The sequence below is a fragment of the Oryctolagus cuniculus genome, chromosome 1 (assembly GCF_964237555.1).
Source record: "Oryctolagus cuniculus chromosome 1, mOryCun1.1, whole genome shotgun sequence".
NCBI lineage: Eukaryota > Metazoa > Chordata > Mammalia > Lagomorpha > Leporidae > Oryctolagus > Oryctolagus cuniculus.
In genome coordinates this window covers 84,142,109-84,168,905 of record NC_091432.1, presented here as the reverse complement: position 1 = coordinate 84,168,905, position 26,797 = coordinate 84,142,109, and the positions used below count along the sequence as shown (strand labels likewise).

The 26,797-nt window shown below is 45.1% G+C and overlaps 1 protein-coding gene across 1 annotated transcript; it reads right to left on the bottom strand.

The window, feature by feature from the left end:
• Positions 1-6,119: 6,119 nt before the first annotated feature.
• MTNR1B (melatonin receptor 1B) lies at positions 6,120-20,935 on the bottom strand. The gene is made up of 2 exons (XM_017344057.3): positions 20,613-20,935; positions 6,120-7,367 (listed from the first exon to the last, which is right to left on the bottom strand). The coding sequence occupies exons 1-2, from the start codon at positions 20,836-20,838 to the stop codon at positions 6,496-6,498; spliced, it is 1,098 nt and encodes a 365-aa protein (XP_017199546.3). The 5' UTR covers positions 20,839-20,935; the 3' UTR covers positions 6,120-6,495.
• Between the last annotated feature and the right edge of the window lie 5,862 nt (positions 20,936-26,797).

Here is a 26,797-nt window from a genome sequence, read left to right as displayed (position 1 = left end):
TCTTTCTTAAACATTTGATAGAATTCACAATGAAACTAAGAGGGGCAATAGTTTTCTTCCTGGAAAGAGATTTCATTACAGATTCTTTGTTTCACATATGTAGCACTAAGTAAACTTTTTCTGTTTTCCCCTCACTCAGTTTTGCTAATCCATGGCTCTCAGAAATTTTCCATCATGTCTAAGTTGTTCAATCAAAACAAAGTTGTTCATAAAAATCAATTATTATATTTTAATGTCTTTAGAGTTTATATTGATAGCTCATCTTTAATTCCTGACATTTGTTGTTGTTTATCTTCCTGTATTTCACTGTCTTTTTCTTAGCCTTTGTAGGGGTGGAAACAGAGATTCTTGATTTCATATAGTTTTAATTTTATAATATGGGTTCTTAAAGTCATGAATTTAAGCATTGATTCACTTGTATTTTTCAAATTTTGATACATCACTTTTACATTATCATTCAGTTCAAAATATATTATTTCCCTTGTGAGTTTTCTTGACCCATGGAGAGGTTTATATGAGATTTATTCTTAGGAAATGTGCAGAAACAGTTAACAATAGCAGACCTGCTATTTCTAGGTTAGAACTGCTAACTTATAATGACCTGCTTTGAAGGTGGGCTTGGCTAATTTCTAGGAACTTGGGTTTCTGGAGGATTCCCACCATTCCCTGATAAGTGAGCCACTGTACTTACAATGTTTTTGCAAATCAGAGATTTATAATAAATATGTTTTCTTCCCAGAGTTCTAGGATTTTGGAAAATTATAGACAAAGGGTGACCTCATAATACAAATCTTGGACCCCTAGGCTCAGGCAAGCTTCCATGGTGGACAAAACTTTACATGTTTTGTACTAATTCATTGATGGAGTAATTGTCTCCTGTGTGACTCCACTGGGACAGGACTTGTAGAATCTTGCCCGTTTAATTCCAGATTTTTGTCCATACTCCTTTTCACTTTGCTTAGTTTGCTTTGTAACTTTTCCTCTGCTGTATCCAATTTTCTGTTAGGTCTGTGAAATTAATTTCTCTTATCTGGCAACACAGTTTTCACTTCAACATTACCATTTTTAAATAGATTTCCTTTCTATACTAAAATCCCCCAGTGCCAATATTGTTTATCTTTCCTATTAGGATCCTATCTTCGTTAATTTATTTTACAGTTTTCAGTGTATATGTCTTTATCTCTTTGGTTAAATTTATTCATATTCTTTTTGGGGATAGTGTAACTGTGATTTTCTTAATTTCATTTTAAGATTGCCATTTTTAGTATATATGTGTATAGTATATATAGAAATGCATTTGAATTTTTTATTCTACAACTTCCCTGAAGTTGTTCATTAATTCTAACAGGCTTTTTTTTTTTCTATTGGAGTCTTTAAGGTTTTCTGCATATAAGATCATGTCCTCTATGAATAGAGATAATTGTACACATTCCTTTGGAATAAGGATGTCTTTTCTTTCTCTTAGTTGATTGTTCTGGCTAGGACTTCTAGTGCTATGCTCAACAGAAATAGCAAGAGTGGTCACCCTTCTCTCAGTCCTGATCTTAGAGGAAAAGCTTTCAGGTTCTCACTGTTGAGTGTGATAGTAGATGTGGGCTTGGCATATATGACTTTTATTTCATTAAATTGAGGTAATTTTCTTCTATTGCTGATGCAACAAGGGTGCCAAAAGTATGCAAGGGGAAAGGAAAGCCTCTTTAAATGATGTTGTGAAATTGAATAGCCACATAAACAACTACTCAAATGTTGGTTAAAAATTTAAAAATAAGACCTTCAACTGAAAGCTCTTGGAAGAAAACAGAGGACAAGCTTCATGACATTGGTCTTGGCAATGATTTATTGTCCATGACACCAAAAGCACAGACAACAAAAGAAAAAATAGACAAGTAGGACTACATGGAATTAAAAAGCTTCTTGACAATGAGAATAAGCAGCCTATGGAATTTGCAAGCCACATGACTGATAAGGGGTTAATGTCTGTAATGTTCCAGGTGTTTTAAAAAATGTCATGGAAAATGCATATGTTTTTTTAAAAAACTGTGGATTTCAATTTTTTCCACCAAAATAAACTTGAAGTTCCATTTCCCATGAACTTGTTGAAAGCACCCTCATATATGAGGAACTTTTTCAACTCAACTGCAACAAATGCAACAACAAATAACCCAGTTTTATGAATGAACAGAGAGGGAGCTCTGTTGTAGTCCACTTAAGGCTGCTAGAACAAAATATCTTACACTGGGTAAGTTATGAGCAGCAGAAATTTATTTCTCACATTTGTGGAGGCTGACAAGTCCAAGATCAAAGCACCAGCAGATTTTAATATCTAGTGAGGCCACTTCTTGATCATAGATGACAGTCTTCTTGCTATAAGCTTACATGATGGAAAGGGCAGTGACATCTTTGGGGGTCTTCTTTGGGTACTTCTTCCATGATATAATCACCTCCCAAAGGCTCCATTTCCAAATACCATCATATCAGGGACTAGGTATCAACATATGAATTTTGTGGAGACAAACATTCAATGTAGAGAAGAAGTGACTAAACATTTCTGTAAAGAAGACCTACAAATTGGCAACAGGAACATGAAACAATTTTCAACAACACCAATCATTAGTGAAACGCAAATCAAAACTACAATGGGATGAGCACACACACCTATTAGCATGGCCATTATTAAATCCAAAAACAAACAAAAACTAAAATCGCCAACAAGCATTGACAAGGATGTTGAGACATTAGAACACTTTCGTACTGTTGGTGGCATGTAACTGGTGCAGCTGCTATGGAAATGCAGGTGGCTCCAAAAGTTAAAACTACCATGTGACTTAGCAATTCCATTTGTGGATATGTGAGTCTGAGGACGACAGTACAACCAATAGCTAAGAGTACGGCTCTGTAGTCAGACCACCTGATATCAGAGTCTGGTTCCCCACTTAGTAGCTATATGACCACCAGCAAATTACATAACCTCCCTCTGTCTCAGTTTTTTTATAAATTGGGGGGAAACTGTAGAGCCTCCCAACAGAATTGTGGGAATTAAACCTGATCATTGATTATCATAAACTCCATAGAAGTGTCCAGCATATAGTGAGTGCTTAGGAACTGCTAGGTAATGGGGATCTACAGGTGGAGAAGGTAACCATAACCCTGGGAATTGAAGGTGACTGAAGGCATTCACAGAGCCTTGTTCTCATCCCGGTCTATAGATGCAAATAACCTGAGGAACAATCTCAAACTATATGGATGATCTGAATCCCACTTGTCACAGGCTGTGATCTTGGACTTTTCAAGTGTTCCCTTAGTAAAATTCTGATGTGCATGCTTAGATTTGAGTTATACCTATGGAGTAAAAGGCAATTCTAGAGGCAGCCCCATGTGCAATTTCAGAAGTAGGCAAAGGAAACCGAGAAGAAACAGATAGGAAAGCACAAGGAGTGTGTGTGTGTGTGTGTGTGTGTGTGTGTGTGTGTGAGTGAGAGAGAGAGACTGAGACAGAGACACGGAGAGACAAACAGCTTCATGCTATGGCAGACAGGAACACAGAGAGATACAGACAGACAGCTTCATGCCTGATCCAGTGACCCTGATGGGTGAGCCCAGGCATTAGACCACCCCAGATTTGTCAACCTAGTCAGAAATTTGGACCTGGACATGAGCTTTTTGCTGGCTGGGGGCTTCATAGAGAATTCAAAGCTGCAGGGTTCTGAGGCAGGTAGCCCAGTGGCCCCTTTGATCAGATTGTCCAGGGTCAAAGAGGTAGATTTGAGATACAGTTCTCACACAATTTTACCAAAATCATCTTTATTTAAAATTAAGGCCTGCAACATGAGGCCATTCCATCTGAGTATATACATCACCCAATTTGTGGCCTTTCTCCACTTTTTTTCATCCTCTTAATTCCTGATTCATCAGCAAAAACCTGTAGACATAAGAAAGAGTCCCAGTTAGTGCCTGTCAGTGCTGATTCATGGCAAAGCAGGTGACACATATGGGCCCCGGGCAAGTGAAGAGAGTTCTCTTGCTTTAATCGCTATTCATCAAGCACATGCCATGCACTTAGCTCAGCACTAAAAGAGAGGGAAAAGGGGAAGATGTGAGATTCACTCTGTTGACAAGAAATCGATGGCCTCTTTTCCTTCTCTATTCAGAGTCAGAGACAAATCTCTGTGGTACCTGTGGGGAAGAAACAGCAAAAACAGGGCACACGTGCCTGATCAGGTCAGCCTCAGGCTCTGCCCAAAGGCCAAAATGTTGCCACAGCTCAAGAAGTCTTGAGACTCCTGTGCTTCTGTCTAGGTACGAGGTATGAACCAGAGAGCCTCTGTTAGTGGGATCCTCCATACTCAGTGGCTGGATCCTAACGTTGCAATAACCAGGGTTGTGACATCTACATCCCTAACATTTGCTCAAGGACCTCTGGTGTCACAATCAGATACCCAGTGCCTTCTCCAGATTGTTGTTGAAGGCCAGGGAATGTGCATCTTTAAGAGGCTCTCAGGTGAACAGGTGACTGAGCACAGCACCTAGCCCAGATTCCTCACATTACAAAGAATGGAGAAGGTCCGGCCTAATGCCAAGAGGTCTACACTTGGAGTCTCCTGCTGGCCCCCAGGCACCTTGTTAACCTGGGGCTGTTACCCTGCTGCACTCTGTTCCTGCCACATACCTGGGGGGATGAAGGGACATAGAGGTAGGGTGCTGCTGCCAGACAGAATCAGGCTCCCCATCTAGGTCTGAGCTCAGCAGCTCAGTGAACTCAGGCAATCCTTGCACTTCTTGGGGTTTCAGTTTCTTACTATTAAAATGGAGAATCATATTTATTTCTGAGAGTTTTGAGAGGATGAAATGTGAAAATACACATGTAGCCCTTACCACAGTGTTTTATTCAATGAAAACACCCAATAGATGCTAGTGACTACTTGTTCATGAGCAATGACCTCTCCAGGGGAGAGAATATGGTGTTTTCTTCCCCTGCCTGCTCTGGTCCTCAAAGGACACTGGGCATTGTGAAGAAGGGAGTTAAAGCTGCTGGTGCTAAAAGAAGACCTAGAGCCTCTACAACCCTAAGAAAGGAATTGGGGAGGAGCTTCCCTTTATCCCCTCCCACACCTCCATGCCCAATCTCTCCTCTCTTCTTACCTTGGTGTTTGGTTTCTTTACTTCCTCAATAGTATATTTCATTTGATGGGCTTTTACCAACCAAAACTCATGATCACTGAATGTAAGACATGTGTGAGCACCAGCCTTGGCTCATCAGATATATTAGCCACCAGATGCTTTTAATAGCAGAATCCCCATTTTAATATTATAAACTGGGGAGTGAGGAACTCAGGGACTTGTCCTGTGTCAGAGAATTTGTAACTGGTGGAACCTGGAATAGAAGTGACGCAGAGTTTGTACACATGCCTGTGTGTGTGCATATGTGTGTGTGTAGTGTGCTTGTGAGCTGGAGGCATGTGTGTGAGGGGTGGGTGTACATGTGTGGTGTGCTTGTGGTATGTGTGTGCCATGTATACTATGTGTATGTGGCATGTGCAGTGTAGCATGGTGGGTGTGTAGTGTGGTATATGTATACATATGCGTGTGTATATAGTGTGTAGTATGGTGGCAGTGTATAGTGTTTGTGGTATGATGTGTAGTATGCGTGTGTGTATGCAGTTTGTGATGTGGTATGTGTGTAGTGTGGTATGACTGTATTATAGTACATGTACAGTATGTGTGTATGGAGTGTTTTTGGTGTGGTATATGTGTGGTATGGGCAGTGTACAGTTTGATATTTGTGCATGGTATGGTGCATGTATGGTGTGTGTGTGTTGATAGTGTGTGATATGATATGTAGGTATATGTGTGCATTGTGGTGTGGTATGTGTTTAGTGTGGTATGTCTTTGGTGTGGTACATGTGCACATAGTACAAGTACATGTGTGATACGCATGTGTGTATAGTATTTTTAGTACGGTAGGTGTGAGTGGGTAGTGTTTGTGGTGTGGGGTTTAGGGGTATGCATACAGTGTGTGGTTGGGGTGTGTGTGTAGGGTGGGTCAGTGGGGGAGGGCATAAATGCAATGCTTGCCTGTGTACCCACCCAGTCCCAAAGCCCCTACAGAGCTACCCACCTTCCAGCTCTGCAGACCTCGCTCTTCCATCCTTGCTGACAGAAGCCATGCATTTCTACCATCTCTGAGGGGAAAGGGAGAAGCAGTGAGGCGGTCAGAGCAGGATGAGGTGCAGTCCACAGGAAGGAACTGGTCACTTCTGCCCCAGACCATCACTCATTCTGCTCCTTGCCTGGTCTTGAATGTGCAAGCTCCTAACACACCACTGAGTTTATGCCAGGTAATGTGGGCACCCCCGGACCAGCCGGAGCCAAGGGTGCTGATGGCCTTGTCCACAGGAGTGAGTTCCACCAGTCATGGAACAGGTCAGCGTGGTGGCAGCAGATTCACTCCCACCATTCCATGAGTTTGTCGCTGGGTTGGTGTACCTTGGATCCAGGCTACTGGGAATCTGCCTGGACAGGGTGTGGGCCATGAACAGCAGGGGAAGCCTGGCTCAGCGGGCCCTCGGTGTGGCTGCCCTTGGAAACATCCGAAAAGCAGCGCAGTGGGTTCCAGAGGGCTGAGAGGATCCTCTTGTACTCCCGGCGAAAGTTCTGGTTCAGGAGCCCATAGATGATGGCGTTAAGGCAGCTGTTGAAATAAGCTAAGAAGTAGCTGGTGACAAAAAGCCCCTCTGGGACCTGGGGAGCCATTTCTTCTGGGTTGATGGCCACAGCGAGGCCAATGCAGTTAAGTGGGGCCCAGCAGATGGCAAAGATCACAAACACAGCAAACATGGTGAGGAAGCTCCGCACATCGCTGGGTTTCAGGCGCAGCTTGCTCTCCGACTTGGCTTTCCTGCGGGCCCGGAACACCAGCACCCAGATGCGCAGGTAACAGAAGGTCACCACAGTGATGGGGAGGAGGAAGTGGATGACCACTACTGCCGCTGTGTACCAGGCACTGGCTGTCTGGATGAAGGTGCAGGAGTAGATACGCGGGTCATACTCCAGGGATCCCACGAAGAAGTTGGGCATCAAGGCCACCAGGGTGAGCAGCCAGATGAGGCCAATGTAGAGGGAGGCATGCCAGTACCCACAGAGCCGGTGGTAGGCCACGCTGTGGCAGATGTAGCAGTAACGGTTAATGGCAATGGCAGTGATGTTGAAGACAGAGCCAATGACACTCAGGCCCATCACAAAGGCGCTGGCCTTGCAATGCGCCTCTCCCAGGGCCCAGCCATTGTGGAAGATGGCCACAAGGATTAGCGGGTAGGGGTACAAGGCCACCACCAGGTCAGCCAATGCCAGACTCACCAAGAACAAATTACCTGCAGCAGGAAATAAGGAGTGAGAGTCAGCACCATTTCTACTTTAGAACATCTTAGTTTTCAGGAAGTAACTTTTAGCATTGAGAATGGAATCTGAATGGCTTTCAGAGACACAGAGTTGAGGACTCAAGATGTATTTTTGCTGCTCAGTAGTGGCTAAGGCAGGTTATTCAGGCTCTCAGATCCTCGTTTTTCTCATTTGTAAAATGTGAATAGTGATATTTTTCTTCTCATATAACTGTGAGAGTTAAATAATGAGGCGAATGCTTGGGGACAGAGTAGGCACAGATGTGCCTCCATGATATGCACAGATGCTCCGGGGCTTGGCCAGGATCAAGGAGAGCCTGAAAGTGGGGGATGTGGGTTCACAATGACTATTAGCCCATTCCCATGCCCTGACTCATCCCCCTGCACACCTCAGTCTCCTTTTGCATCTTTTCTCCACTGAATAAAAGGCTTCTTCTTCTTCTTCTTTTTTTTTTGGACAGGCTGAGTGGACAGTGAGAGAGAGAGACAGAGAGAAAGGTCTTCCTTTTCTGTTGGTTCACCCTCCAATGGCCGCTGCGGCCGGTGCACTGCGGCCAGCGCACCGCGCTGATCTGAAGGCAGGAGCCAGGTGTTTATCCTGGTCTCCCATGGGGTGCAGGGCCCAAGCACTTGGGCCATCCTCCACTGCACTCCCAGGCCATAGCGGAGAGCTGGCCTGGAAGAGGGGTAGCCGGGACAGAATCCGGTGCCCCGACCGGACTAGAACCCGGTGTGCTGGCGCCACAGGCGGAGGATTAGCCTAGTGAGCCACGGAGCTGCCCAAGGCTTCTTTCTAAGTGTCTTTAAACAATTTTCCTAAATGTGAATTGTATTTTTCATTTTTTTTGGATTTTTATCTCATTTTTTATTGGGAAGGCAGAGAAAGAAAGAAATAGATAGGGAGCTAGATATATATCTTCCATTTGCTGATTGACTCATAAAATGTCTGCAGCAGTCAGATTTGGGCCAGACCAAAGCCCAGAACCACCCAAAGTACACATTAGCAAGAAGCTGGATTAGAAATAGATGGGGACTCAAATCCATCCACTCTGATGTACCAAGCAGCATCCTGACTGCTGCATCAAATGCCTGACCAAATTTAAGTTTTAAAAGGTAACCTCCATATTGTTTTCCATAATGGCCACATCACTTGACATTTCCACCAGCCATATGCAAGAGTTCCCTTTTCCTCACAGCTTTTCCACCACTCATTATTGTCTTCTTGATAATTCTAACAAGCATGAGGTGGCATCTCCATGAGAATACAGCAGTCTTGGGAATACACGCAAAGCAAAGAAATAAGACACTTGTTGAGGTAATTGCCCTCCCACATGTATTGAAGCACTGTTCACAAAATTCAAGCCATGGAAATTACCTAATTCAGATGACTGGATAAAGAAATTGTGTTATGTATATCCAAATTGAATTACAATTCAGCCTTAAAAAGAGTAGATCCTAATATTTGCCACAACATAGAAATTGGAAGACATTTTGCTGAGTGAGATAGGCCAGGCACAGAAAGAAATGTATCACATGATTTAATGTATGTGAGGAAACTGGAAAAAAATTGAACACATAGAAACAGAATAAAATGGCAGTTACCAGGGGTAACTGGTCAGGAGGGGAAATGGGGAGATGGAGATCAAAGAATACAAAATTACAGACAGGTAAGATGAACATGTCAAGAGATCTAATGTACAACAGGAGGGCTATTGTTACTAATATTGCACTGAACTCAAGATTTTCGCAAGAGAGCAGGTCTAAGCTGTTCTTGCTGCAAAAAAGATAATGGTTACATGATGAATATATTAATTTGCTTGACTATAGTAACTATTTCACTATGTATATCAGAGCATTTTTTCATTTTTACGGAAGGGTTTTGGGAGTGGAAACCATGTGTTTCCTGTATGTTCGTTCAGGGCCTCCACTCCCTGCCGTGTGGCCACATTGACAGACACACCCGGCAAGTGGCACAGAGGCTCAGTCCTGTGGACTGGGGAGGGGATGTCAACACTCCCTGTCTCACAGCCTCTTGGGGGCCTACAGCTCAGCCTACACATTCACAGACTTCCTGAACTGCCTTTCATTTCAGAATGGAGCCTTCTCCAGCATCATCAAGTTCAGTCAGCCAGAGAGAGGCTCAGGAAACCATGCAGTCATCAATTAAAATGCTGCAGGCATGTTCTGTGCCAGAGTTCCAGGGAAGAAAGCACAGCCTCTGCTTCTCAGGCACTTGCATCCTAAAACCACACTGACTCCGTCCCCAACGCTGTTTGCTTCATTCACCAAGTGTTGCACTACAGCAGTTTCCCCCTTTCTTTTAGAACCCCCCTTCTCCCTCCCACAACGCATCCCACACGGCTGTTTCTATGAAGAAAATCATTTTTTCCAACACAGGAAGAGTGGTCCTCGCAGGGCCCTCTGGGCTCCCGGTTGAGCAGCAAACAGACTCTTGGCACTTACGAATACGAGCAGAGAAAAGTCAAGAGCTTCTGGGAACCAGTGCCAGCACAGCCAGATGTTTTCCTGGGAAAGCCAAGGCAGACTCTGCCGCCTTCATGTGGCTCATCCCCTAATAATGCCCTAAAGGCTGCAGACAGCTTGTGCATAGTGAGGAAAAACACATCCTGCTCCACATGGAAAGTTATTAGTTATTCAATTACTCGCCCCGTTTCCTACAGGTGTTCCTGAAAGGGCAAAATCAACCAGTTCCTGCTGTAGATTCATCTGCTGAGACATCCTACTGTCGCCTGGCTTTCTTGGCATAATTCCAAATTAAGGGAATAAAATTCTTGTTTTGTCTTCTATCTGTAACAAGCTAGGTCCTATCTGGATGACAGTCAAGAGGAGATCCAGTTCTCCATTCACTTTTTCCCCAAACAGAGAAGAAATGAATCAGTATGCACACAACATTGCTTGTCACCCTATGCAGGAGCGTCTAATAAATATTTATATCACAAGTCCTTTCTTGATTCATTTCCATCTGCTTCCATCCAGACAGGGTGTATTAGTGGGAGGAGGCTTTGTTCACTAGTTTGGAATCCCCTTCCAGTGCTCGAACACAAAGCACATGCTCTTCTCTCTCTCCCTCCCTCTCTCTTTCTCTCTCTCTCTCTCTCTCTCTCTCTCACACACACACACACACACACACATTCCACAATCCTCTTTTCCTCCTTCCTCCTTCCTGGGAAATAAATGTCTCAATGAGCATCTGGGCATTAATGAAAGAGCCAGCAAGTGCTTAGCTATCTAGGCTTCATCAGACAGAGAAACTCTGAAAGGCAAAGTTATCTCTATCCCTTTCTGCTCCTTGAGATCTGAAGAATGTAGTTGGACTTAAGTTTTCCCCAGTCACTGAGCTAAAAGGATTTGTAAAAATAGATATCCATTGAGTCATTCACTCAACAAATTTCTGTATGTCTAGGCCCTGGCTTTGTGTACCAGGGATTTAGGGAACCATGGTAAGTAAGACAGACATGCCTCCCCTCTTACAAAGCTCATTGTCTCATGAAGAAGACAATTAAATTATTAAAAAACAAGATGCAGAGAGGGTTATGAGAGGGAATTTAATAATGATCTATTACTTCTGACAGGGTTAAACGTCTTTGGCCTTGAGGTCTTCTTCCATCCCTTTATCTGTTTAAATGTCTAATACATTTATTCAGTGCCTACCACAGTTGGGTAGGTCCCAGGGGTGGATGAAAGGCATGGCCCTGGCCATTGAGATACCAAGAGTGCTTTTGTGGAAATAGACACAGAAAGTGCATCCATTCAAAGTGGTGAGAGCTGAGAGTGAGCCCAGAACAAGGTGGTGAGAACAGTGGGGGATTCCTAGGTTGTCCTGGGGCTGCACACAGTGGCAAATGATAGGGTTGGTCAGGCAGTGCCAAACTCACCAAGGCCCTTGAAACACAACCGCCTCCACCCCAGGATCAAATAGGATTTTATATAAGTAAGGCTTTGAGCAATAAGAATAACAATCTTCGAGTGAAAGTGAGATGTTCTAATTAGTTATGTTCTAGGCATAGGCAATTTTGAAATAATTGAATAGATAATTTATTAAAAATGTGATTTCCTTACAAATAGTAAAATAAATTTCCTTACAAATAGTAAAATAATGCATTTAACATAAGCTCCTAATTGGATTCTCCAATTCTTTGAGTGGAGATTGTTTTCTTCCAAATTCATATTATTTATGAAAACCCTAGAGTATGTGGATGAATCATACAAGGGCTGAACTGAAGTCTTCTTTGCTTTAATTAACACTGAAAAAGACTGCCAAATAGATGAATAGTGTACACACAAAGATGACAGATATCTCAGTCACTAGGAGACATACATTTAAGAGTATAAGAAACATCTACTTACAAAAACAGCCAAGATACTGTCACAAAACATTCTATAACCATCAAAAGAGATCACATAGAAACTCTTATGGGTAGAATTTGATTACTTTCATTGCACTTAATAGTAACAACAATTTATATAGCCCCTTAAGATAGATATTATGCAGATATATAAGTGGATTTACTTGTTTACTTTAAGAATACTTTTAGGAGGATAGCAGGATTTACATTTTATTGATAAATAAAAAACAGGCACCCAGATAATGTGAACTGCTCACAGCTATGAGAGAACAAGAGAAGAATGAGAAGGAAAAACCAGGAAACGAAATACCAAGGGGGTTAACAGCAAGGGTATAGGGAGTTTCTTGGTCATCCACAAAAGTGAGAAAGAACAGGAAAGTGCCCATTGGAATTGGCAGTTAGGAGTTCAGAAGTGACATTTTCAGGGAACATTATGTAGAGGGTTGGAGGGTAAAGTTTGCCCTGTAGCTTGTTCTCTCCATCGGCTTTGTCCATGACAAGGTGAGAGATGGAGTAGAATACTTTGTTAGGAGATAGGGGAGGTTTTTTTCCCTTCTTCTCTCTCTTGAGAAAGAAAGATTGTATCTGGCGCACAGACTTAGTAATGTTAGCTATTATTTACTATTTTTAACAATTATTAGTTGCCCTGAAAGCATAATGTTGGAATAGGATCCCTGTGAAATAAGATGTAAGGACAGTCACGTGTTGCTTGATGACAGGGATTTGTTGCCAGAAATTCATCACTAGGTGATTTTGTTGCTGTGTGGACACTGGAGCGTATACTTTCACAAACCTAGTGGTATAGCGTACTACATACCTGGGCTAAGTGATGCACACTTTCACACACAGTCCCTCACTGACTGAAAGGTTGCTATGTGGCACACGGCTGTAGTACAGGAGGAAGACAATGAAGAAGGGAGGATATCCCCTCTGATTCTACACTGCTGAAGAACTGGGACTTTACTTTCCAACTCCCTTTAACTCCTTTGCAGTAACTGTTTTTAAATTATTACACTTCTGAATGGCAGTACTCAGTATTTTCTGAGTTTTGAGAAATACTACATCTGAATACAGTATCAAATTTTGGAAATAAAGGCAGTTGAACCTGAAAGTTTTATACCCCTGGGCTACTGAGAGCTCCATGGGAGGAATTAAAGAGGATTAAGAGCTTTACTGATTATGCAGCTAAAGTCATAATTATGGGATTTAAAAGGTGTTCATTTTTGCTTGGTAAAGAGACAATGAAGTATTCACAGCCAAAACATGAAGTTGGATGGCTCAGGAAACATTTGGAAGGGAGTCCAAGGTTTGGTCTTTGGCTGATAACAAGCTCTCTCCAAACCTAGCACACTAAGCAAGTCAAAAGATACCTGACAGCAAGTGACATCTCAATGAGTGGTCTACAGTACGATAAAGCCTGGATGCATGGGATACATCATACCCTCCAACTCCTGGAAGATAAGGACTGAGGGTCTATTAAGGATTTCCCTCCACAGAGTGAGTGTTTAGCTTATTGGTTAAGATGCCTGTATCTCACATCACAGTAACTGGGTTCACTACTTAGCATCGGTTCCTGGATCCCAGCCCAACCAGTCACTGAGGACATTTGGGGAGGGAACCCATGGATGGGAGTTATCTCTTTCTATTTCTCTACCTCTCAAATAAATAACATTTTTAGCAAAATCTTCCCTCCAGTCTTTCCAAAAGCCTTTATCCAGGACCATCTTGCTTATTTATACATCATTCACGTCCTCGGTCAACAAACGGGAAGAGAAGAGGCAAGGGAAGGGGCTACACTGCAGGCTCTTCTGTAATCCAAATGGGAATGCACAGGGAGGAGATTCCCCTGGGAACCTCTCAGGCAGGTGTAAGTTGTGGATAAGAGATGTTGCAGACTCTGAGCACTGCTGGGTGCTGAAGGAAAATCATCAGTAAGTGGATCCTCCATGTTTTCCTGGCCAGTCCCAATGTCAAATATTTCATATCCTCCTCCTCTCCAAATCATTGAAACACCCTAGAAATACCAATGTGATCACTTCCCAACACCTTATCCCAGTTGAAACCCTAAAATCTATTGTTGGATGACAGCTGTCATTACTGAGGTGTCTAGGGTGGCTGTGCCTGCAGAGCCAGGGGTCACTGAGGCTGCAGCGCTTCCGCCTTTGCTAAGGGACACTACTGGGATATTACGGTAGCAACATGTTCTTCCTGTTGCTGACTGGCTAACAGGCAGGGAACCTTTTTTTCTGCCAAAGGCCAATTGGATATTTATAATATCATTTGTCTGCCATATAAAATTTTCAGCTTATAAATTAGCCTGCTATAGATTTATTGGATTTTGAGTCCTGCCTGCAGTTGCCTTTGTAGGACCACACCAAATGATTTTGTGGGCTGGAATTCCCCACCCCAGATAGATGGTGTACATAATACTTGCAAGAGAGTCACATTTTACAGGCAGCTTAAAGGTGGCACCCTCAGGCCAGACCAGCAAGAGACAGACTCCCTGAGGGGCATGGCTGGGACACAGTTTCAGAGAACCACAGTGCAGCTGGAGCCCGCCAAAGAGCTTTGGCCACATGGGGACAATCAGATGGCAGGCACACTTTTGCGCAAAGATGTCACTAGTCCATTTTTGAGAACAAAAGCGAGGTGTACTTGGGGCTTTCAGTACCCCAAGGGATCCAGTTCCCCGAAAACAAGCTCCGCTGATTACATGTGCAGTGCCGAGAGTGTTACTGAGTCTGCCCTGCCTCACGAAGCCACATTAATTCTTTCTGTCCCACTGCTTTCCTGGTGTTCTGTCCACTTTCAATTTGCTTCCCTGGAGGGGCATTCAGCTCCTACTGTGTGCCTGGCTCTGTGGACAAAGACGGAATAGAAGCCTCTGCTCTAAGCAAGTGTGCAGGCCAGCAGGGAGAGAGACAGCTAACAACAAAGCCAGGAAGGGGGTGCTGTGCTGGGGGCAGGCAACCAGACCTTTCCTGGTGCTGTGGATAACAGACACCAACAACCCTGTTGGGGAGATGGGGCAGGGTATGAAGGAGGAGCAGATACAGAGGAGACAGAAGAAGAGGAGGCCAAGGACCCCCTTAGGATAAGAGGGTGCTTCAGAGAGCAGGGATGGCTTGGGGAGTGCAGCCTCTCGATGTGGCATGGGAGAGGGGAGTGAGGTGGGCTGAGCTCTGGAGTCCCTGGAGGCAGGGGTGACAGTGACTAGGGCAGGGACCAGGGGAAGCTATGTGGACACCATGGACAGAGTTTGATCCGGAGATGGCGAGGGTGGAAACTGGTGCTATACGAGAGGGGAACTTGAGCAACACTATGAGGCAAAATCAATGGGATTCGAGGAATGAAGGAGAAGGGGGCAATGATCCCTCCCAGGGGTCAGGTACCTGGGAGAGGAAGAGAGGAAGGAGATTCAGGGTCCAGCACCAGGTGAGCTGAGGGGAAGGACAGCCCCAAGGAGTGAGTCACTGTTAGACTCGCCCACAGCATGCAGGGCAGACCCAGAGGACTGCGGAGGGAGGGGGACTTGCCGAGGCAGAGGCAGAATCGGTGCATGCAGAGAGCTCCATGTAGATGTCACCTGTCCGAGATGGGGAAGAGAGGTGAGGGGACAGGAGCTGGGCAGGGTACACAAGCCAGGGAAAGATACTTTTATTCTTCCTTTTTTTTTTTTTTTTGACAGGCAGAGTGGACAGTGAGAGAGAGAGAGAGAGAGAGAGAGAGAGAAAGGTCTTCCTTTTCCATTGGTTCACCCCCCCAAATGGCCGCTATGGCCAGCACACCACACTGATCCAAAGCCAGGAGCCAGGTGCATCTCCTGGTCTCCCACGCAGGTGCAGGGCCCAAACACTTGGGCCATCCTCCACTGCACTCCCGGGCCACAGCAGAGAGCTGGCCTGGAAGAGGGGCAACCAGGACAGAATCCGGCGCCCCAACTGGGACTAGAACCTGGTGTGCCGGCGCCGCAGGCGGAGGATTAGCCTATTGAGCTGCAGCGCAGGCCCTATTTTCCTTTTAAAACAGAAGACTTTGGGGGTGTTTATATGTGCACAGTCTGAGAAGAAAGAGACACAGGATGAAAAATACAGAAGAAAGAGAAAGAACCTGATGGAGGAAGGTTCCAGAAGGGGGAGGGTGGCAAGAGATCAAAAATACAAGGGATAAAAATTGGTGAGGTTGAGACCAAGGGTGAGAGTGGCAGTGGTGGGCGCGAGCAAAAGTCCTCAAGTGCTCTCAGGAGAGTCCCAAGTGTGGCACGGTCCCCCAGGTAGCACACTGGCAGGTGTGAGGCTGCAGCCCAGCGCCGCGTGCTGTGGCAAGCTCTGAGAATGCAGCCAACTGTGAAACACATCTGGCCTTACCTTCTAAGGTCAGGCCTGCCCCCTGTCAGTCTTACTGTGTGCCACTTCTGCTGTGAATGACAGAGACCCGGGTGTGGAATCATCACGTGAAGGATACGGTGCCTCTTAGGAGACACACTGTAACCTCAATATGGCTATGCACCTTGGCTACTGGAGAGATATGTATTTTCAACATCAGCATCCTAATTTGTTTTATTTCTTGAGATTTAAAAGGATTTACTAGAATCAAAGACCTCCAGCTGGAGTGGCATAGAGGGGGCTTTTGAGAGAAGGAAAGAACCCAAAAGGTCCTATAGCATTTGGGTTTTTAAATACAATCTTGGGAACCAAACTGTCTATCAACAAGGTGGAGACAGACTCAACAAAAGACCTGATTTACAATTCTCCATCCTGTCTGGCTCCCTTATGATTAAAAAAATCATCCAAAAGGGCAGAGGAGAAATCACCACTTCCTTGCTATTTCCATGGTAAATTTGTGAATTTTGAGATTCCTAAAAAAGCAGAATACTTTGTTCTGCTAAAGCTAACCTTCTGGGGGGAGCAGGCACCTTGCTATTCCAAATTTCTACCACATTGATTACCTATTACCCATTTGACTCTTCACATCCCACCTCCCAAAGACTGAAACTTTAACTTCTGTTGGGAGAACTGGGTGATGATCCTTCTGGCTGCTTCATGCTGAAAGGGGCATCTTTGGGAAGGGGAGTCAAGACAGGGTTCCAGCAGGAGGTGGCTTCTCCAGGGGGCTGCAGTGCCAGCTCGCAGAACCTGCTTCTATGGGAGGTTTCATGTGCATGGCCACCTAGAATTTTACTTTTTTGAGTCTGGAGAAAACAAATCTAGCAAGCAGTTTAAACCCATAGGATCTAAAGCCGAGGACAGAGTCATTATTAGAGGCCCTAAGAAAGGTGTCTGAACCATGAGCAAGTTGTTTTCATTGAGAGGCAAATGGAAACTGACAGAAAGGGCTTGAAAATAATCAGGTGGGCCTCAAGGCCTTGTCAGTTGTGATGTTCAGACCTATTGATATTGCTTTACATGTGGTACATTATAAGGGAGGCACGCTGTTGACTTCCATTACCTAGCTGACCTGGGAGGAGAGCTGGCTTGAAGAGAAGGTAGGTTGCATTTCTAAAAGGAAAACATTTATTAATCAGAGTCGGTGAACTCAAAAGGCTTCCATAGCCTTGGAAACTCATGACAAGAGCCTAGGGTGATTAGTGATGCCATAAACAAGAGTGTCAATTTGTTAAGTCAACAACAGGAGCCACTGTACACTTACTCCTCATGTAGGATCTCTGTCCTTAATGTGCTGTACATTGTGATTTAATGCTATAACCAGTACTCAAACAGTATTTTTCACTTTGTGTTTCTATGTGGGTGCAAACTGTTGAAATCTTTACTTAATATATGCTAAACTGATCTTCTGTATATAAAGAGAATTGAAAATGAATCTTGATGTGAATGGAAGGGGAGAGGGAAAAGGAAAGGGGAGGGTTGCGGGTGGGAGGGACGTTATGGGGGGGGGGAGGAATCCATTGTACTCCATAAGCTGTACTTTGGAAATTTATATTCATTAAATAAAAGTTAAAAAAAAATTATTAATTAATATACAGTTCTGCCTGCAATGTTGTAGGCCCTACTTGTCCATCCCCACGACAGCAGTGGTTACTTTGGAAGCTGGCCCGAGTGAAGGGCTTTTCAGCTTAGAGCAAAAAAGGTCTCTCGATCCAGCCTGGAGCCCTTCGACTCCGGGGCAGGTCCATTTCCAGTGATCCAACTCTTGGCTGGCAGAGCTGCCAGGGCCCTTCAAAAGCTGACTTTTGCCGAAGCCCTGGCTTTCCATATAAAGCAATGAAGCGCACTGGCCTGTTTGGTCTACTTGATGGCAAATCTTAATTGGCCTGCCACCTATGTTTACATTGCTTCTGCAGCCTAGCTTCCCCTTCCTCCTGGTTTTTGTTAAAACAGATCAGAGGAAATCTTTAAGAGAATGCAAGTCAAGGAGGTGCTCTGTCCTTAATCCTTGGTAGCCTAAACTAGAAATCTGTAGTCACAGGTATGTTTGTTTTTGGGTTTGCTGGTCAAACAAGTTACGCTTGTGTTAGATGTTTAAATGATGTTTTCAAATATGTGAACTCTTGCCTTAAAATTTATAGAAGGCATTGGACCTTCAGGTAAATGCTTTCATAAGTTGTTATTTAACAGTTAAAATTGTTTGCTAAGTCTTCATTTGATTTTGTTATTGTTAGTAAGCAATCTGGGAAGCCTGACTTGTTCCCTCATTTCTCTATTTTCTTCAAGATGGCTAACTAATTCTATTCTGAAGGACTCTCTAGAATGTACAATTTGATCTTCAGACCTTATAAAAGGGGTGGCTAACACTTTTCTGTAATAATAGCATAGCCAAAATGAGAGCTTCAATTACGCTTCCACAGCTGGATCTACTTTGCATGGGCACAGTAAACAGACAAAACCTCCCTTTTAAAACCAAACAAAGGGGGAGTTTTACTAATGACTTAAAATGTTCTAAATAAGGTGGTCATCATTTTAACATAGCTTTCCTCATGGGCATTGTCTACCTCAAAGAAAAACCTGATTTCTTAATACTGATGAACTGAGAAGCCAAAGAACAGAAAGGTACAGGATAAATATTTCTTAGGGTAAAGCCAAATTCCTCAGTAAGAGAAAGCCTGATTCAGAGTGGAATGGGTGCCATTAAAAGTGTTGTAGCTTTCTAGGCACCTTTTGAAATCTCACTCATATAGATTAAGTCAATGCTGTGATCTTTCATGACTGTTATCAATAAAACTGAAGGTCATATAAAAACTGGTTATATTGCATGACTGCTACAACCACCAACGTGGTAGGGATAAATGTCGTATAGATATGGTGTGAAAGTTTCTTTACAGTGCTAGTCTGTGGCAGGCATGTCAAGAGGTAGGGAGGACAGCATGGAGGACATGCCAGCAATGTAAGTCGCTCATGCCTCAGCCCAGCTCGGATCAATACCGTTTCTGTGGGACCTGCCAGCCATGGTAGGGTGGAGGCGGGGGTGCTGGTCTCCCTCAGGCACAAGGAGGCAGCCTGAAGCTCTCGCAGCCACCTTTCTCATGGTTGGCCACCCAGATTGCTGCGCAGGCAGCCAGAATGCAGGTGCTCTCCACACACAGTGAGCCCGGGATGCAGGAGGTCATGGTCAGAACCTGGGGCCCATCCCTCCCACAGGGAAGCCAGCCTGTGGCTGCCTTTCTTCTGCCTCCTTGAACAGGAAATGAATGTTGTGGCTGCTGCAAAGGGACAACATGATCAAAAATATTACATAGTTTTCCAACACAAACCTGCTCTTCCGAAGGGCATTCCAGATAATATCAGCTACTGCTATGGATATTCTCGGGTCTCAAAGCTTAACTCCTCTTAATGTTAACGTTTCCATTTGATAGAAGCTTGTATTTCTGTTGACTTGTTTTTTAGATAAAAATTCTCAAGTCACAGAACCACACACACACACACACACACACAAATACAATCATTTATGAAAAGTAGCCTTTCTGAATGGTCCAGCCACATAGAAAAGCATTTTTAAGCATTACAATTGATTTGCTGCCCTCTCTCCATTTTAATTCATACTAATATTTGGGTTACCCCTTAAGATACAGACTGTAAAATGACAAAATTAACCAATGGTCACTGAGCTTTTCACCAGGGTGAAATGGCCAGCATGCTCCAGTGAGCTGTCCGGACCTGAATTCAGATCCTTCTTCCCTCTGGGTTTTTGCTCTTGCAAACCTGTCTATGGTGCAATTGAAATAAGAGTGGATTAGAAACCCGGGGAAGCGGGTGTCATTTTCAGGATTGCCACGGGGTTTAGCTAAACTTAATTTTCACAGTAATGCCACGAATTGCCTGTCTTCAGAAAAGACCACATTCTCAAAGCAAGTTCGTTCAGTCCAAGCAGAGCCTCAGATTTCTGTCTGCACGCCCTCTCCTTTGGGAACAAGTGTCCAGCTGACCTGTGTCTAAATTTCTGACACAATGCCCACTGGAAGAATACTTGCCCTCGATCTCTCAGCAAGTATTTTCTAAGCACCTACTGTGTGAAGCCACAGGGAAGGAAAGGGAAGGGAGAGGTGTGTCGAGGGTCGTGGAATTTCTGTGGGCACCATCTGGAAGGACACAACTGGGAGATCCCACAGCACCAGCGCCCCTGCCAAAAAGCGCGCAGGAGAAACTTGGCCCAATTCACATGGACGCTGAAGTGCCAAGCGCGTCCCAGGTAGCTGCGAGCCGCTGGCGCCAGAACCGCCCCACATCAGAAAAGGCCGAACTCACCCTAACTTTTGATCACAGAGCCAAACTTCAGGGCTAGGTTGGAGTGAAAGGGAAGCTGCGCTCAGGACCCCCTAGCAAAAGGCGGTGGGTCACGGGGTCAAGGTCCAGACCAGAAGGCAGGGAAGGGCCGATCCCGCAGCGTGGGCGCTCACCTGCGTTCCGGAGCTTGCGGTTCCTGAGTACCGAGAGGATGACCAGAAGGTTGCCTACGACGTCCACCGTGGTGGTGACGATGAGCACGGTGGACAACGTGGGTGCCACCCAGGGAGGGCGGGGGATCCCGGAGGGTCGTGTGCTGCCAGCTCCCGACCAGCCCGGGCGCACGGGCCGCCCACCGGGCTCGCAGCAATTGGCAAAGGAGCCATTCTCAGGCATCATGCACCCTCCCGCGCCGCGCGCGCAGGCCGCCGCACCACAGGGGATCGCCGCAGGGCGCGCAGTGCTGAGCCCAGCGCTCCCGCCACACTCTGCCCAGCCCAGCCCGCGCGGTCGAGGAAGGAGTCCAGTGCGAAGGGACCTGGAGGAGATCATTAATTAAGCGTGGGCAGGGGGCGGGGAAAAACACTTGAACGGGAGGAGGACTTGGGATGCAGGCGCTGCGGAAGAGAGTGCATCCCTCAGCCGCGCGCTCCAGAACAGCTAGGATTGCGCCGCGGGCGCTGCCACCTGGAGCCCAGCACGTGCCTGGCTCAGCCCCTAGAGCGTGTCTGGCCTTTATTCCTTAGTGCACCGCCAAGCCCGATTTCCTTCCTAGCGTCCCCCAAAGCAGCTGTGCCCAAGTGTGGACACCCAGTTCAGGTGGTGGGGACATGCTGGCCTTTGTCGGAAGGCAAAGTTTGAGGCCCCCAGGGGCCCAAGGGAACCTAACTCCTGGGGTGTGGAGATGGACCCCCAAAATAGGATAGAATGCTATACTCTAGGTAGCTGCAGAAGCAGCAGAACAGGTGCAATTTGTTGTGCCCTTGCTGTGTATAGTAGCAGGTGATGGTGAGATCTCTGCCAGGGCTTCTTCATAAAGCCAATAGTTTAACAGCTTTGAGAATACCTATTGAAGCATAGCACCTAGATGTATGGTCAATACTCAGGGTTGTTATGTGGCATTTGGAAGGATTGGGACAAGAAGAGTGAGAGGCATGATTCCAGGAAAGAAGGAACTCAATTGTCCTTTATTCGAAGTATTTGAGCACTCACTCTGGTAATAATAGCCAACCTCTTTTGGGGGTTAATTTTATGCCAAGCACTGTCCTAAACCCCCTTTAGCATCACTAAAATCAAAATGACTATTAATCCTAAATTAGTGGAGGAAGTGAGGCAACATAAAGGTCTTACATTGCCTTTTTTTTTTTTTTTTTTTTGACAGAGTTAGATAGTGAGAGAGACAGAGAGAAATGTCTTCCTTCCATTGGTTCACCCCCTAAATGGCTGCTACAGCCAGAGCTACGCTGATCCAAAGCCAGGAGCCAGGTGCTTCTTCCTGGTCTCCCACACGGGTGCAGGCGCCCAAGCACTTGGGCCATCCTCCACTGCCTTCTCAGGCCATAGCAGAGAGCTGGACTGGAGGAGGAGCAATTGGGACTAGAACCCGATGCCCATATGGGATGCCAGTGCGAAGTGAGCCACGGTGCTGGCCCCCTTACATTGCTTTTATGAGAATGCAAACAGCTACAAATGCTTGCTAGTTCCCTATAAATTTAAACATTTACCCATCATAGGGCCGCAGATTCCAAATTAAAATGAAAATAACCTTAACAAAGAAAGCCTTGTATAAGAACGTCCAGAGCAGACTTATTGATAGTGGTCCAAACTAGAAACAGCGCAAATCTCCGCCAGCAGAAGAATGGGTGAACAGACTGTGGTGCATCGACAGAGCATACTATTACTCAGCAGGGAAAATTACTGATATAGTGCTGGGTATTTGGCTTACAGTTAAGACACTTGCATCCCATATGAGAGTACCTGGCTTTGATACCCAGATCCACTCCTGATTCCAGCCCCCTTCCAATGCAGACCCAAGGAGGCGGCAGTGATGGTGCCATTACTGGGTCCCAGCCTCTCACATGTGAGTTCCAGCTCCAGCCCCACTGGTCCTGCCATTGCAGACATTAGGAAAGTGAACCAGAAGGTATCTTTCTCTCTCAAATAAATTTAAGGAACTATTGATATGCTGATACGTATAACACCATAGATTAATCTAAACAACATCACATGTTAGAACAAAAGAAGCCAGATACCAAAGAATGCATGCTGCAAGATTCTATTGTTATGGTGCACAAAATCGGGAAAACAATTACCTATGGTGATAAAAATCAGAACAACGGCTGCCAATGGGGTGGAGACTGACTGAAAAGGAGCACAATGTAATTTCTAGGGTGTTATTTTATGTGTTATTTCTTGTGAAATATACTATTCGATTCCCCTCAAAAAATAAAAAAAGGAAGGATATGGTGGAGAAGGAGAGACTGATGATGCAGATGGAGTGGATAGCAATCAGAATGAGCCCCTAAGATAGGTGAGCCCATGCAGAGCCCAAGGAGGGAATGCTATTGTTAGAGGAGAGAGGCTTACTCCTTAAAATAGGAAGGGAGCAGAAGCCAGGTGCAGATTTAGAATGTCTCTAGATGGTGTGAGGAGAAGAGAGAATCTTTCTCTCACTTCTGCTTGGATACTCTCACAGAATTTGAGGTTGCCTCATTAGCCAGGATTCAGAGGAAGAGAGGGTGGGAGGATTGAAGACAAGAGAAGGTATGAAATGTCATTTCAGAAATCTGGAGTGTTCGAAAGGAAAGCACAGCAAGTGTGTCAGGAGCGTGTTCCCGGGCAGTTGAAGATCATAGCTTTCATTGAAACCAGTCAGCCTAGTCCGTGATCGTTGATCAGCAGCTGGAGTTGCTCAGGGTAGGCACAGAAAAGGCAGAGTGGGCTTCAGTCGTGACTGACGGGTACGGGGGAGGAGTAAACAACAAGAGAAAGTGCAAAGGTAGGAGGGGAAGGTGGGCCCGGGGGTTCAGTGAAAGAAATGGCGGAAAAACAGAGAGACTGATGGGCTGAGAAAGAGCAAGAAACAAGGGATGCGAAGTCCTGCAGACATGTGGTGAGTGAATTTTTAAAAAGCTGTGGTATTGAACGAATGAGTTGTTTGAAGCTGAGATTTCTGAGGGTTATTACAGGCATGGGTGGCTTGAAGATGGTGGAAGAGAAAGTTGTTAGAGATGTGAAGGTCAGGAAACTGAGCCTTGAGGGGTGGACGTTAAGGTGGTGAGGGACAAGGAATCGCTGGTTGCGGGGAACATGCCCACTGAATGAAGCAGGATGCCCAGGGGTCTGTCAGGGAGGAGTGAGCAAGAGGAGAGAGACACTCAGGGCAGTGTGAGGGTTGGGGGGCTTTTCCAGGAAGAAGGAGAAGCCAGGGTTTCCTGGTCTTCCATGCGCAGACTGTACTGGGACTGCTGTGTACTAAAGCAGCCCTAGGAGAGTTGAATACAGTCTGAGTTGCCTCAGTCCAGACACAGACTTAGCTCAGGCACATTTGGTTAAATGAGCCGGAAACAGAGGAATTTGCCCTGTACTACATTTTCATTGCCATAGTTCATCTTGCCTGTATGCATAGCAATGTAATCTCAAGACCCCTAGGCACCAGGAATTAGAAAACACCTCTGCCTAAGAAGTCAGTGCTGCATCCTGGCCCTGCCTCCCAGGCTGTGCCTTCACAGGGCTGGGGAATGGGACAGCCACTTTGGAAGACAGTTTGGCAGTCCTCCCTCCCTCTCTTCCTCCCTTCCTTCCTTGTCAGAGTTCACACAGAAAGAGAGGTCTTCCATCCACTGGTTCACTCCCCAGATGGCTGCAACGGCTGGAGCTGCACTGATCCGGAGCCAAGAGCTTCTTCTAGGTCTCCCATGTGGGTGCAGGGGCCCAAGGACTTGGGCCATCTTCTACTGCTTTCCCAGGCCATAGCAGAGAGCCAGATAGGAAGAAGAGCCTCAGCGACTCAAACCGGCACTCATATGGAATGCCGGCACTGCAGATGGTGGCTTTAGCCACTATGCCATAGCAGCAGCCCCTTGGCAGTCTTTTCTTAAGAGACCAAACATACCCATACAAGACTCAAATATACAATGCAACAATCCTACTTTTTATTTCTGATTCAGCTGTAGATTTATGTCCATAAAAATCCTGCACACAGACATTTCTAACAGGTTTATTCACAATTTTTACACTTGGAAGCCATTGAGATGTTCTTCAATAGGTAAATGGATCCAGACAATGGAGTATCATTCAGACTAAAAAGAAATGAGCTATTAATCCATCAAAAGACATAGAGGAACCCCATATGCATATGAATCAATGTAAAAAGTCCATTTTTTGAAAGGGTCACATAGCATATGATTCCAACTATATGGCATTCCTGTAGATGAAACCATGGAGAAAGTAAAAAGATCAGTAATTAACAGGAGTTTGAGAAAGAGGATGGAACAGACAGAGCTTGGAGGATTTTTAGGGCAGTGAGACTCTTCTGTATAATACTGTAATGGTGAGTTTGTGTCAGTATGTATCACCCATAGACTGTACCACACCAAGAGTGAACCTCAATGTAAACTATGACGTTAGGTGACAGTGATATGTCAATGTAGGACCTTTGACTTGCAAGAAGTGTACCATTTGTTGCAGGAGGTCGATAGTGGAGGTGGCTGTGCTTGTGATGAATAAGGGCTATGTAGGAACTCTATATTTTTCAGTCAGTTTTTCTATGAACCTAAAACTGCTTCAAACAATGAAGGGAAGTCCATTATTTAAAAATCTTTTATTTTCATTTTGTTTGAAAGGCAGAGAGGCAGATTGTGGGAAACAGGGTGGGAAGCCTTCTATATACTGGTTCACTCCCCAGATGTTCACAACTGCCAGGGTTGGGCCAGGCTGGAGCCACGAACCAAGAACTCATTCCAGATCTGCAACATGGGTGGCAGGGAAACAGGGACTTAAGTCATCATCTGCTTTTGGTGCACAATGGCAGAAAGCTGGATCCGAAGAGGAGTTTAAATGTGAACTCTGATATGGGCATCCCAAGTGGTATCTTATCTGCTGAGCCGAACACCCACCCCAAATAATACCTATTTAAAAGAAAGATGGTGGTTGCTAGGGAGGGTGAAAATGCCCTGGGAGTCATACATCCTCAGCTAAAACAGAATCTACCTCACTATCAAGAAAACGGACTGAAGTAAATTTAGTGAGAAAGTCCCTGTTGGTGAGGAGATTGGAGCTGAGACCTGAGTAATGGAGAGTGATGCCCATGTTTCAGAGAAAAAAATTTCACATTCAAAGAACTGAGAAAACAACCTAGAAGGAGTGGGCTCGGGGTGAGATCGGGGAAGTGGGCATGTAGGCTCCCAAAGCCAGGCTGAGGATTCTGAACTTGATCTCAAGCACAGAGGAAGCTGTTGAAGGGTTTGTCACAGACTTGCATCTCACACTGAGTTCTTTTTCCAGAGTCCCTTCTGTTATAGTTTGGACGTGGTTTCAGTGTGCCCCTTTGGTGCTCAGTATGGTGATGGTAAGGTTGGTGCTACCTTTAAGAAGGGGAGCCTAGGGGAGTTGACTGGCTAGGTCATGTCTGTGGAAGGGATTCAGCAGATAGTTCTTAGGGAACCCAACTTTTTTTCTAACATCCTATCATGCAATGGGGTCTCTTCCACCATTGTGATGCCACTCATCACGAGTTTTTCATAAGAGCTGAGCTGAGGCCAGTATCATGCCCTTAAACCTCCAAAACTATGAGCTAAATAAACATCTTTTCTTGATAAAATACCTACTTGTACTATCTCATTAGAGTAATAGGAAACAGCCTAACACACTATCCAAAAGACAGCATTTCTACTGCAGGGAGCAGTTCTTGCATTGACATCCACATGTAGAAGAGCGACAATTGCTTCCAGTGCTCCAGGCTGATGCCTTCTTAAGGAAAGAGGATTATTTTCACAATAAGCAAAACCAATAGCTGCTGACAACAGTGAAATGAAGTTTGATGGGAGAAAAAAAAATCAAATGCCAGGGAAAGGAAGGGAAAGAGAGACAGGTGAAAGTTTCAAGATTCCTAGCAGATTTCTCAACAAAATAAATCAACATTTTGAACACCTACAGAGTGTCCTGGAATTACAAACATGAGCAGGACTCATTTTCCTTACACTTATCCCAAGTTAAAATTCAAATTGGTATCTTCCCATAGAAGCTCAGCTTTTTGCATCCTGACAATAATATCTTCACTTCAGACAGTACTTGAAATATTTTCCAAACCGGTTTCAACAAGGACACTGTGAGGGAAGAGAATTATTGGTCCAACCAG

Coding starts and splice junctions, on each gene's coding strand:
- MTNR1B (XM_017344057.3), bottom strand. CDS start 20,838: ATGATGCCTGAGAATGGCTCCTTTGCCAATTGCTGCGAGCCCGGTGGG. Junction 7,368..20,612: donor CCGCAAGCTCCGGAACGCAG/GTGAGCGCCCAC, acceptor TTCCTGCTGCAG/GTAATTTGTTCTTGGTGAGT.